The 13,718-nt window shown below is 45.6% G+C and overlaps 1 protein-coding gene across 2 annotated transcripts; it reads right to left on the minus strand.

Annotated features, from left to right (window-relative positions):
* Positions 1-76: 76 nt before the first annotated feature.
* Positions 77-13,113, minus strand: scaf11 (SR-related CTD-associated factor 11). 2 transcript variants are annotated; one of them, XM_053685746.1, is made up of 15 exons: positions 12,423-13,113; positions 11,557-11,619; positions 9,775-9,920; positions 8,451-8,528; positions 8,249-8,319; positions 8,076-8,140; positions 7,911-7,939; positions 6,879-6,979; positions 5,839-5,964; positions 5,652-5,737; positions 3,375-5,540; positions 2,701-3,017; positions 2,460-2,603; positions 2,256-2,375; positions 77-887 (listed from the first exon to the last, which is right to left on the minus strand). In XM_053685746.1, exons 2-15 carry the CDS (start codon positions 11,576-11,578, stop codon positions 777-779), a joined length of 3,582 nt encoding a protein of 1,193 aa, XP_053541721.1. In that variant the 5' UTR covers positions 11,579-11,619; positions 12,423-13,113; the 3' UTR covers positions 77-776. The 2 variants fall into 2 exon arrangements, with proteins under 2 accessions (XP_053541721.1, XP_053541722.1); XM_053685747.1 differs by lacking the exon at positions 12,423-13,113 and adding an exon at positions 12,331-12,388.
* Between the last annotated feature and the right edge of the window lie 605 nt (positions 13,114-13,718).

The following is a 13,718-nucleotide window of genomic DNA, read 5'->3' on the forward strand; positions in this document are numbered from 1 at the left end:
AGGCATGTTCTGATAATCCACAGATTCTCTCTGAGACTTGCTCACTACCTCATAAAGAAGTTGGTAAAAATGCAAATGGGAACAGAGAGCTTGTTTATTTAATATTATTATTATTTTGTTGCTCTGGGAGGTAAATAAATACATTTGTGTGATACAGAAAGCACTCTGAAGAGACATTAACCCACAACTAAAACAGCTCTGTTCATATTTTAATTGAAAATCTGTGCACAGGCTCCCTGCACCTAATGTCCAGGATTCACATAGAAATGGCTCCAGCTGCACCCATAGCAAAAAAAAAAAAAAAAAATCACATTGTCAATGGACATTTATTGATGATTAAGATTAGGTTTAGTTAAAAAAAAAAAGTAAAAGAAGAAATTGAATTGTTACATCAGTAAAGTCGTTGACGCAGAGAGAGAGAAGAAGAGACAAGCAAGATAGAAGTACCACTCCGTTCATTTGATGAAATCATTTAGAGCAATGCCACGGCCTGGAAAACAGCCAGACCATGATTGTTTTGTTTAAGAGTGAAGTGTGATGTGATATCCAGCCCTCAGCGAATGTTTACAGCAGCCCCACCAGAACAACAAATAAAGCAATTAAAGGGCAGTGTGCACTATATGAAATCCAAATTAAACAAAAATAATGCATTCTATAGAAAAGTCTTCATTACTGTTCTCGGATACGAAAAGAAGCTCCAGTCGTAACGGCCGGTGGAACGCGGGCTCCTGTGGAGGAGGAATTGCACTTGTGCGGGCGGCAGAGCGGCGGCTCCCTCAGTTCTTGTCCGTTTTGTTCTTGCGACTGTGTTTGTACTTGTCGACGTACGCTTTGACGAGGTTCGCCACTTTACTGGCGTCGACTTCTCCGCTCTTGCTGTGGCAGACCTGGGGGGGGGTTAAACGGTCAGTGCTTTTGAATTTCGAACATTTTTTCCTTGAAGATAATCAATCTCTTTAGGAACAGTCCCTCCCCGCCGACAGTCCAGAGATCTGTAATCATGCAGCTTTGGATGTAAATGAAGACGTGTTTACAGATTTCCGAGGCCACGGCAGTTAAGACCAGGCTTTAGCTCAGGAAACAATGCAGCGGTGAACTACAGCAACACCAGCGTATCTGTATTAACGACGCACGCACAGCGGATATTTAAAAAAAAAAAAAAAAAAAAAAGTCCTACACGCCCCAGTTAATAATCTAGGTTTATGAGATGTTAAACCAAAAAAAAAAACCATTTCAGATCTTTCCCCCCCTCCACCTTTACGGTGAAACAGCAGCCATCAAAATGATCCCCTTTCATACTGGAAACTGTTGCTGTGCTCCGAATGAACCAATCAAACTGGGGTTCGAAAGTAAATCATGGATGAAGTGATTCTGATTAAACCCAAATGACGACTAGCTGTTTCTGTAGGACTTCCGTTCGACTGCTGAAGCCGTGTTGCGCAAGACCTCAGTGATGAAAAGCATCAGTCAGGAGAGGGGGACAAAAGAATTTCCAAAAACATAAGCTGTACCACAAAACACCATGAAGCCCATCAACAAGTGGAGAAACTAAGGCACCACGGTGGCGTTACCGAGAACAGGATGTCCTGCAGTAGCACGGCAATATCTGGCAACCGATCTCGATTATTCTAGGTGGAGTAGTGCGGCTGGACAGAAGCCCCCTCTCACCAAAATAAAAACCTATCCACGCTCAACAAAAATCACTCCAAACCATGTGGCAAAATGTTAGGGTCTGATGAAACCAAAGCCGAGGAAAAAGAGAACACCCACGGTAGAGCATGGTGGTGGTAGCATCGCGCGATGGGACTGGGATCAAGATAAGACTGGCATTTGGAGCCATCCATGATTCCTGAAACCTGCAGGCCTCTGTTACACAGCTGAAGATGAAGAATTCCAGCAAGATTACGACCCAAAGCACAAATCCAAGCCAACAGAAGAACGGCTTCAGAAGAAGATAAACTTTTCTGAATGTCAGTCAGATCTAAATCCTATCAGAAACCTGTGGGAGGACATGAACAGGGCTGTGTCCAGGAGATCCACTCACAGTCGAACACATCTGGAGCATTACTGCAAGGAAGAGTGGAATAAAACTGCCAAATCGGTGGACTCGTACCCCAAAAAGACTGTTAAAGCAACTTTTGCTTGATATACAGCACTCAATGTTAATTAAGGGGTGTGTAGACTTACGCAACCGGGTTATTACAAGTCCGTCCCTTTTGCGAACGTGCGTAAATAGGAAGAGAAAACTTGCTTACTTTTTCTACAGCTTTGCGTACAATCTCTTTGTACTCCTCCTTGGTGATATCCTTCTTTTGGTAATATGGCTTAATGGCTGCTTTCACCTCGGTGATGGCTTTTTCCTGAATCTGTAATTTCTGTCAGAAAACAGTGATAAATATATTTATACATATATTTTAAAGGCCCAGCCCATACTGCCCCCTGTGCTGCTGTACACTTACCTTCTCCTTCTTGGAACTGTCTGCGTGGACCCTGCTGTGAGACGAGGGCTGTGTGGTGGAAGACGGCTGCGCCATGTTGGTATGATGAGCCGCCTTGTTGGGCGATGCCTTCACCGGACCTTTTCCAGGCACACCTGTAATCACCTGGTTAAAGAAGTGAACAAACCGTGCCAAGATCATTTCAGTACACAAACCGGAACGTTTAATACAAATCCTGAAGTGCACAACATCAATCCCTAACCTGAGGGAGAGGGTCAGTGGACAGGATGGTGAGGCTGCCCTGCTGAACAGGAGGAGGCGGCGGAGGAGGCGGAGGCAGACCCTGTACGGCCATTGTGTGCATCTGAAGAGGGGGGACAGATGGGTGCAGGTGGACCGGTATCTGGGTGGGAATGGCGAACGGGGCTGGTTGGACCGTCACAGAAGGGCCGCGAGGGCCCATAGAACTCACTGGGTAGCGCAGCACTCCGAGCACATTGATCTGGTGAGGAAGTACACTCGGAGGGGCAGGTACTGCTTCGTTGGGTATGTGGGTGTTCGGCTCACTCTGTGGGAGGTCTGAAAAAAAAAACACGGGGTTTGGCCAAGTTTAATAATGAGCTCTACGCTAATAGACAGGTCATTTACGGTGCTGGCAGTATACCTGTTAAAAGACATTTCCATGCCCAAAAATACAAAATATTTGGGTCAGTGGTGGTCCTATTGTGAAATGGAGAAGCCAACAGTGCCTTAAGGTACTGGGCACAAATTCTACAAGTCTCTGGAGCTGTACTGGAGAGATGAACCCCATTCTTACAAAAAGGTGTTCCCTTAGCTGCGAGCCTTCCTGTCTAGGTGGAAACTTTATACAAGGCAAACAGTACTCAAACTCCTAATTGGTACCATACATGGGCTAAAAATCTAGTAAATACACACCAGTTTGTTTGGAGACTCCAGCTGCAGGCTGCTCGTCCTCTTGTTTGTTCCAGATGCTGCCACCTGGCCCAGGTCCTCTCTCTCTTCGCGAGTAGTAGTTCTGTACGTCAGCAGGGAGGGTTCGGCGAACTGCCCAGCTGGAAGCAGCAGACCATCCTGACCGGTCCAGAAGTGTATCACAGGTCTCGGACTCTTTCCTCTTCCCTCCTGGTCTGTTCTCGTTGAACTGACTGTAGGAGTCACTCCCAGTGTTGTTTGTTGTCCCTGAGAAAGAGCTGCGCTGCCGCCAGTTATCTGCCGACTCTCCATACTGGCCGTAGGACCGCTGACCGGCCCAACCTCGTCCAGCAGGACGCCCTTGCTCAGAGCCCCAGCCCCCTCGAGACCAATGGTCTGTGGGCGTGTCACCAGAGTTCTCCTCAGGGTGCTGATCTCGTTCCCTGCCATCGGTATTAACCCATGACCTTTCCTTTATCCAGTGTGGGTTTTCTGACTGGCCTCTTTCTGGGGACATCTCCTGAGGATAGAGACTGCCGTTACCTGAAGAGCTGAACTCCCTCGGTGGAAACGGTCTATCTGGATTACTCCTCCTGTTGGAGTTGACGAAGGGACGTCCAGATCTCCGGCCGTCCCCTCCCCAAGAGTCTCTTTTCCGTGGCGATTGTGCCCGTTGATCGCCGCGCTCTGAAGACATGCCTCTCTGATTTGGCCTGTTTCTGGATCTTGAGCGAGATCTGGAGCGAGACCTGGAGCGAGACCTGGAGCGGCTTCGAGAGCGTCTCCTGCTCCGTCTCTCTCTGCTGCGATTCCGTCTGAAGCCACCTCGTTCCTCGTCGTGCTCACGGCCTCGACTTCTGTGTGGTGAACCAGCATTGCGACTACGGTCCCTGGAACGTGACCGCTGTGACCTTTCGTTTCTGGCCTCACTTTTAGGGGACCAGGTGGTTGTGGGCGAGTGGAATCGAGACTTGCGTTGCCGACCATCTCTCCTGTCTGAAGGCGTCTGGTCCTTGGAGAGCTCGCACTTATCCCGTACCTCGATCTTCTGCTCTCGGTCCTGAATGAGGATTTGGTCAGCAGATAAGATCTGGGGTTCAGCAACAGCACTGTTAATCTCCAGCACCATCTCAGCAGCAAGGGAAGTGTGCTCTGAAGCAGGAGAGTCACAGTCCATAGGTATAGACTCTGTGTTGTCCTGCTGACTGCTAATGTCGAGAGACACCTCTAGTTTTGGATCGGTAGTTACTGAAGTATCTTGAGTTTGTAAACAGTCTCCAGCTGTATCGAGAGGGGAGATCTTGTCAGGCACAGGAAGTTGACATGCTTCACTGGCTACATTTCCACACTCAACTGGCTCTACTTCAGCTTCAGATTCTGGATTATCCTCCGTTCCCTCTGAAGAGCTCACGGTTGCAGTAGTCAAATTACTGTTGCTCAATAAGGACTCTGGTGCGTTGCTAGGTCCCTCTAGCATCACCTGCTCAGCAGATGGAGCAGAGGACTGGTGGAGATCATTTTCGAGACACGCCGCTTGTTCACTCTCGGATGTGTCCTGTGAAGAATGATCCTCCTGAGATGATGTCTGATTATCCTTTGGCTTGACTGAGTTCTCTCCTTCTTCATCACACTGAGGTGAAATGTTCTCAGTCTCCACTGGAGACTCAACGTTCCTTTTTTGCTCCTCCCCATCCTGATCAACAGAATCCGAACCCTCATCTGCATCCCCTTGACAGGAACTCTGGTCTTCTTCGGTCTCCTCTCTCGTCCCCGCCACCTTCAACTCCTCCGTATCGCCGTCGGGTTCCTCTTGACTCGTCTGTTCATCCTCCTCGCCGAGTTCCTCGTTTTCGACCGCCGCTTGCCAGGTGCCCCCTTTCTTCCTGCCTCCTTTCCTCTTCGTGGTAGGCTTCTGTTTGCTAGCAAGCCTTTGCTTACTTGTAGAAGCGGGCACATCGTTCGAAGCACTGCCGCCGGGAGAGGACGAGCCGGAGCCAGACTGAGGAGACTGTCCGGATACAGTATCCTCATTCCCGCTTTTGCTCGTTCGGGACGAGCGCCTTGTATGATTCTCGGCCTGTTTGACAGAGCGCTTCGATCCCGATCCTCTTTTACCTTTTCTCCCCTCGCCTTTGGGACACGTGACCGCACAAACCTTTCCGTAAAGAACTGAGAAACGCAAACCGGATGAAAAATCTAATTTTTACAACAACAAGGCACTGAATGCAGTCGAAGACTCGGATTAGCATTCCATAACGACACACAATCTGTGGTACTCACCAGGGAACCCGGATCCCGGAGAACATGGAGAGGAACGCGTTACGGGGTGCTGGAGAACTGCACGAGGGCACTGCCTGGACAGAATGCTGATATAAGAAGGACAAGTCAATTTCAAAAAGAGAGTCAGTGGCTGTCCATGACAGAACGCCATAAACGATTACGATGCGGAGGCAGAGCAGAAAGTCACCTTGGGATACGTGTAGAAGGAGGTGGTATAGGAACAGACAGCCCATGGTGCTCTGTTGGATTTCTCCAGCACACTCTCCACTCCTCGTCCAGAGTCTCATCCTCAGGGATCACTGCCGTCTCTGTACTGCATCACAGAAGTTTATTTATTTTTAATGTCAGGGAAAAATAGCCGAGACGCTTAAAATTTTATTTATTTATCTTTTAAAGGCTACGAATTTTAAAGAACGTGCTTCAGAAGTTCTGAGGTCAAGAGCCAAAGAGGCCATGGGAAGGTTATCATTAAAAAAATATATATTTATTCAGTAGTGTATAATGACTGGATTCGACTGGATGTTTTGACCACTGATTTTCAAGTAGATTTTTTTTGGGGGGGTAAATGAGGTGCAAAAATGACTCAAATCGAGATTTTAGAAACAAAAATGTCACCGAATGATCTCAGACTTCAAATACGGAGCGTTAAAAAGCGCCTAGCTGTGTTGCTGTACCACGGAAACCTTTAACGAAACGCTGCGGTATTTCTCCTGTGGGTTTCGCCAAATTCAGACGGACCTCGTTTAAATCAGGAGTAGCGCTCGTCAAAAACACGCAGCCGAAGCGGGACGATAAAACGTTCCCTTGTAACATCCAGAACGTTCCGTCTTCTACGGATGAAAAAGCACCTAGTTAAAATCTCCATATTCACTCGGTTAGTCTCATACGTGGAGTCTTTAATAAAAATCTCCTATGATTAAACTCCTGCACTGAACAGCGAGTATGGATGAACACGAGCGAGCCCCCCCCGCACGATATGATCGCTTTACTGTATCAGGGATTTATTTAAAGAAAACTACAATCATGATTGTACGCTGTAAACCCGTTATAGTTCTGGATGCGACACGGACACCGATGGTCCGGTCTCGTCTTCCTGCCCTGGTGCAGATTTGAAAACCCATAGATCAGAGAGCTGATGGTCAGAGCATGAGCACAGCTGAATCGATACGCAAAACGCAGACTACACAACATCCCCCGCGCTCTTCCCGCTGCCTGTGGAATATTTACATGACTTGGGCGAGTATGCCGAGTGTCTCCCCCTGCTGGGCTGGAAGTCCATGATCGCTGTGCCGAGTGAGCAGCTGTGAGCGACACGTCTCCCCTTCAACCTGCACAGGGATTTAAACACAGTCTTTATCCATGAAAATCTCTTTCAAGCAGAAGTTTAAATCCGAAACATTATTGTTTATTTTTTGTTACACGCTGATAATACGGATCGGTACACGGCGGGTCTGTAGGGTCACCAGATTTACAAAACGGGCTTGAGAGAGGAACAGTTTTGAGGCAGTACGTATGGAATGAAATCAAAGTCAGCAGAACCTGGACTTTAAATTTGTAATGATTTGGAGAGGGGGGAGAGAAAAAAAAAAAAAAAAAAAAAAAAAAGTGTACTTTTCATGTTTTTGGTTAAATTCGCTCTCTTTAAGATGCTTTCTCTGAACCGCCAGAGCCAAATGTCTCACTCGTTTTCTGTGAAAACCTGAATTTTTTAAAAACTTTTGTTCTACCTGAATTTAACCTAAAAATAATAAATAATAATAATAATAATAATAATAATAATAATAATAATAATAATTCTACCCGATTTTTGTAACCCAAGTTTTTCCTTGTTCTACTTTAATTTGTTTTATTCTACCTGAACCTTAACCCGAATTTTTTATTCTACCTTAACTTTAATCCGAATTTTTTATTCTACCTTAACTTTAATCCGAATTTTTTATTTTTTTACCCGAACTTTAACCTGGAGTTTTGTTCCACCTCCATTTTTTTCTACTTTTACCCTGAATTCCCGGAAGCATTTTAACAGGAGTTTTTATTAAATAAATAAGAGGTCACACTTGCACTCCACCAAAAAAGTATTAGGAATTCAGGTTCTGCTGACTCCTGATGATTTCCTTTCACAAGTACTGGGAGGCAAGCTGCATTTAAATCAGAAGTTCAGCAATAAAAAAAAACCCAGTGACGTGTGGTCAAGGCGTGGAGTCACAGAAAATTCATAATGTTCTTCTGGGTTCAATAAAACACTGAAAAACAACAAACCTTTTTTAGTGCAGAGGAACCGAGATCGCCTGTTAGGGAGGAACAGGTACAGACTGCACGTTAGTCCCGCATCAACCTTCAAATGCAAAACTAACTCGCATGCAAGTAAAATGACTTCCGAATTATTCAGATTATTATTTTTTAAACAAACTGTTGTTTACGTACATATTCTACATGTCCGTTCAGTGCTGGCTCTTTCCTCCTTCCCGTCTGTTTTGGTTTTTCCCTTCCTACAAAACGAACCCACTTATTCAGTTAAGAGCACGGTTACGCTTTAAGGTCAAAATAAAGAAATAATCCAGTCATAATGAATGGAGGAGAAAATATTCATCACCTACCCTGACAAACTTTCCAGCCCCTCGACGTCTTGAGAGTCGCATACGCAAGTGTTCGATGGTTTTACAGGAATCTGTAGACACAGCACGGGTCCGTTAGGTCACGACAAGCAGCAAGAGGGGAATATTTCAAGTGCTTGAATGGACAGCAAAAATAATAATAAAACACGGATAAAGAGCGAGAGAGAGGGGAACGCGGCTCAACCTCGACGTATCCCAGAAAAGGGTCCTGTGTACAGATGGCGCTGAAAGGTCTGCGGTCCACCGGACAGATCTGCAGCATCTGCGTCACAGCAGGAGAGTTAAGATGAGTAACAGACTTTATTACCATTGTAATGTTCAATTAAAAAAATGATAACAAAATGCAGGAAACACCGGCACTGCTTCTGACTGTATTATTACACAATGGAAGATTGTTTAGTAAGGTCTTCACGTCACAGAGACACCATGTGGCTCTTTTTGGTTGCAGGTGTTGAGGCAGTGTGTGTGTGTGTGTGTTAGGGATGTCACGAGAACCGATACTTTGGTACAAACATTCCTAAAACGTGACGGTACTTGTTTTTCTGGAGAACCATTGGTACCGATTGTTATGAAAGTACCGAGGTTGCGATTCTTCCGGACCTGAAGGGGGCAGCAAATAAGCGCAAGTGTTTTATTCGGTCCACAAGTGGTGGAGGAGAAGAACAATGCCTACAAGCACACGGGGAAAAACTACAGAAGTTTAGCTTAGCTTAACAAGTTTAGCTCCGCCACGACTTGTTGAGAGGAAATGTGGTAGGAGTTAAATATGGAAATGCTTCGCATTCGAGGCGGATGACAACAAACATAATTGATGATCTGAAACCGGTGTGCAGCCGATGCTATCGTTCATTTCAAACAAAGCGAGGAAACACCTGGACTTTGGTGAAGCACCTGAAAGACGGTCCTATATGATGTTTGTTTGAGGCAGCTGCATTGTGGGCGTGAAACCAGCTAACGTTACGCTCCATGTAATGTTAGCGATAGACAGTTATTTGTTAACGACGCTAACGCATTGCAGTGTTATAAACTTCCTCCTAATGGACACCACACATCTCCATTCAGCTCGGGTCCTGTCAGATAAATGTAGTAATGTCACTAATAATTATTCACATGTTCATGCTTTTAATAAATCTTTTTATCCTGACACCATATCAGTGAATTTAAACTAATGCTTGCATTCAGAGTATAAGGGGGGGGTGTGTGTGTGTGCACGTTTAGGAGTGCACCTCCACTGTAGCCTCCACTCATTCTCAGACAGTGTTTGATAACTAAAATATCCCCCCCTCTCTCTCTTTTTGACAGTATAAGCCAGAGGAGGATGCCCTCCAGGAGTCTTTAATTAATTCTCTTATACACACACACACACACACACACACACACACACACACACACCACACCGTGGTGTCGACTTTGGTATCGGTACCGACTACTAGATTTTTGGTATCGTGGCATCCCTAGTGTGTGTGTGTGTGTGTGTGTGTGTGTGTGTTGTGACGGTGGATTCTGACCTGAGCCCAGCGCAGGATGCAGCTGAGACAGTAGACGTGGTTGCAGGTGTCAGGAACAGCGCGCTCTACAGGCCTGGGGGGGTTCAGGCAGATAGGACAGAGCTGGCTTTCCTCATCCTCCGACACGTCCTCTACGCTCTGCACACCTACCAACACACACACACACACACACACACACACACACACACACACACCCTTACAGTCCTGTTCACTCGCACACGGAACCTGGGGTTTAAACCAGGACGTTAAAACTGGCTTGCTCTAACGATCACCCAAAAATGAAGTCAGCTACAGCCGAACTCGTGCTCCGGAACCAGATCCTGGAAGCGTGGGCCGTTAATCGAGGATTCATGACAGCCCTGATGTTTCACGTTTGATAAACCAAGTCCACTATTATATTCCACTCGAAAACATACCAGATTCACGTCGGTAATCTTACTTTCAGTATTTAACACACGAGGCAGTTTTGTCTCCAGCTCGGTTAGATTCAGCTCGGATCGGCCCGGGTGACCGACTCGGGCTCCTGCAGAACTTTCCACTCCTTTGCCTTAAAAGACTCTCGGGTCGCCTTAGAAGTACGTTTCGTGTAGCCGAGTTTGCATCCCAATACGCTTTATAAAACTCATCCTTCTGCTTTCCTCAGAACTCAAATCACATCAATAAATACGAGGTGGTACGTTTCAGATCACGAGCACTTCCTTCCCTTCTCCATGCTCCATACACCGTGATCTCGGTCTCATGTGTCCAGAGGATGTTGTTCCAGAATTGTACAGATGTTTGCTTTGGTTTTTTTTTAAAAGATGTTTTTGGCAAACTCCAATCTGGTCTTCATGTTTTTGAGGATTTATCAGGTGGTGTACATTTTGCATTTTGTAGTAAAAACGTCTGCATTTTCTCTGGTGAAGTCTTCTCTTGATTGTTGACTCCGATACACCTAGCTCCTGGAGGCCAAATGCTGTGAAGGGGTTTTTACTTCTTTCACCAGGGAAGGAATTCCTCTGGGCCTTGTGGTGTTCCTGAGCTCAGCAGTTCCTTCTTTCTTTTTAAGAATGTACCAGTCGATTTGTCGACTCCTAATGTTTTTGCTCTCTCTCTCTCTCTCTCTCTCTCTTCACTGGAAATCACAGCTCTTTGGACTTCGTATTGAGAATTAACAGCATCAGATTGCAAACACAAATACCACACGTAGAAATCAACTCTAGATGATTCACGTGCTCGTTGGCAAGTGGAATGAATGAATAAATAAACAAACAAACAAACAAACAAACAAACAAACACACACCTGGCCGTGAAACAGCTGCGCAACCGATTACATTTGTTCGCATAAAAAGTGTTTTAATTCCTACACCGTCCATCCAAATCGGACGTGAACACCCTCACGTTAAAAAGCTGTTAATTTCAACGACAGCCGGAGTCGACGTCCAAATATTTGTGGACTTTACTGTATAGGAAGGAGGTCCGTTTGGGATGTTCTACGCACGCGACATAAACACGTAACGAACAAGCGAGAGCTTGTTCCAGAAAGTTCCACGGATCATACGGAGATTTGTTCTTAAAAGACTTTTCAATAGACTTTATACTTTAAAAACAAACAAAAAAAAAAAGAATAAATAAAAGTTCTCCTTGTTTTGACTTCATGCTTCTTTTACATCAGACTAAAAAACAAAACAAAAACAAACGTTCCTCCGCTTATCTTCGCTAACCGCTTTATCGTGGTCAGGGTCACGGTGGGTCTGGAGACTTTATTATCCCCGGAACGTCGCCTACAGATTAGACACTCACCCTGTCTGGGACATGTAGGCATCTTCGGCTCAGCGTGTCCACCACTGCCGCGCTCAGGTAAGTCTGTAAGGGCGACAAATCCATGAAGGATTAATGAAACAAGTACATAGAAATGTGTAAAGTGGACTAAAATCTCTCATCATCATCATGCCCAATATTAAATACTATGCACACGAAGCTAACACCTAACATTATGTTCTTCTAGTGAGCTTGTAAAAAACATAAACGCGTATGATATATATCTCATGAAAAGGGTATTGCGTCATAACATATCGCGATATTTGTGTCGTACCGTCACATCCCTCAGCCCTAAACCCGGCTACTACGTGTTATTTACATCACTAACTGCTTCAACCACACGTCGCCTGGGTTTCCATGGAAACTCGGGTCCAGACTGCCTCACACCAAACGTGACCTTTGACCTCCAGCAGTAAACTTAGGCCCAAATCCTGTGATGTAACCGACCCGCTTAAGTTTTCACACTTCTGACAGCTTGTTCGAGATTTAAACACACACAAAACAACTAGTTACAACCGAACCGTAATTATATCCTGTTGTTACCGGAAGTCAGACAAAATAGTTGGTCCAGAGAACGTGCTAGCTAGCTTAGCCGCACTGAGTGTTAGCGAAGTTGTGTACGCTGTAAACTTGTTTAGCTCTGTCGGTGTGATTAGCCTGGAAGCTAACTATCCTAACACAGCCACGGATACGTTTCAGGAAAGCGGCTAGCTACACCGTGCTAACTTTTAAAAGTTGTTAGCTACGAAGACCTACTTTCTGTTTTATCCGATCCCTCGCCGACGCCGTGTTGTTACTTAGCATGCGAGTTAGCAAAGAGCGAGTGCACAATACATGAACTGACTTACCTTAGCCGAGAGGCTTAGCCAGCCAGCTAGCCCGTGTGTTACACCGCGGTGCCGCTTCTCCGCTACAACCAGCATGCGAGCCGCTGAAACAACGCCAACACCGACCTGCGCGTTCAAACCGAAGGCGGACGAAGTGCACAAGCAGCGGCGACGGCTTTAAAGGTGTCCCGGCCACATGTAGAGGGATCAGGTACTTGTAGCTGTCACTCCTGACCGCGTGGCGGCGCTGCTGCATGAGACCGCGAGAACGACTGCGTCATCACGCCAGACGTCGTTACACCGTTAATGCTTCCTTCAAGTGCTCGGCGTGAAGCGGAGTTCTGGCGAATGAGTGCGGAAGTAGTATGCGTCCAAGTGGTATTTATTTATTTTTGCATCGACGAGAAGACGATTATTTTTACCTCACTGAAATAAACAAACAAACAAACAAACAAACAAGCAAATAACCGGCTAGCTAACATGCAAAATTATCACTTACAGCTTACATTCCTATGTTCTTATGCCGCGTTCACGACAACTAGGAAGTCGGAATTTTCCAACTTTCTTCCTGAAGCGGATGTGATCATGCATTTGAATAGCGCCGAAATCTATATGCAGAAGCAATCTGATATTGTTCAAGCGAATTTTTTTCGCATTAAAGCGAATTAATGTTAAATCACAAGGTTGTTCTTATTTTGACTCTCGAGCGCCGCCATGTTGAAGTGACGTCACGGAACCGTTTTCAAAAACAACTCCGACGTTCCGAGTAGGAATTACGAGTTGGAGAGTCTTTCGAACGTTTCTTTCCTACTGGGAAGTCGGAAACTTTCCTATCCTAGCACAGTCACGGTTACTGGCAAGTCGGAAAGTTCCCAGTTCCCACTTGGACATGAATGTAGCGTTATGCTGCCTTCAAGTCCTCCTTGGAAGTGTGTGTGTCCGAGATCTGAGGTGGTAATTACGACGTAGTGTGTGTTTAAGTGGTTTATTTTGTATCATCAACGACAAGAAGTTAATTTTGCCTTTCTGGAAGAAAATAAAGACCCGAACAGTTAACATGTATAATTATTGCTTAAATCAGGGGTCTTCAATCTTATCCAGAAAGGACCTGATTTCACTTGTTTACTCAGTTCATTTTGGCCTCCATCAAGTGTGTGTCCCATTTGGCTGTAATGAAAGAGTCTGCAGCCACACCGGCCCTTTCTGAAGGCCCTGACTTAAATTTTACCATCAGCTGTAGACATCACATTCATATTGGTGGCCACAGTAACTTTTTGTTATTGACACACTCCCAACTCGGAATGTCAGGGCTCATGG

This window comes from Ictalurus punctatus, chromosome 14, assembly GCF_001660625.3.
Source record: "Ictalurus punctatus breed USDA103 chromosome 14, Coco_2.0, whole genome shotgun sequence".
Lineage (NCBI taxonomy): Eukaryota > Metazoa > Chordata > Actinopteri > Siluriformes > Ictaluridae > Ictalurus > Ictalurus punctatus.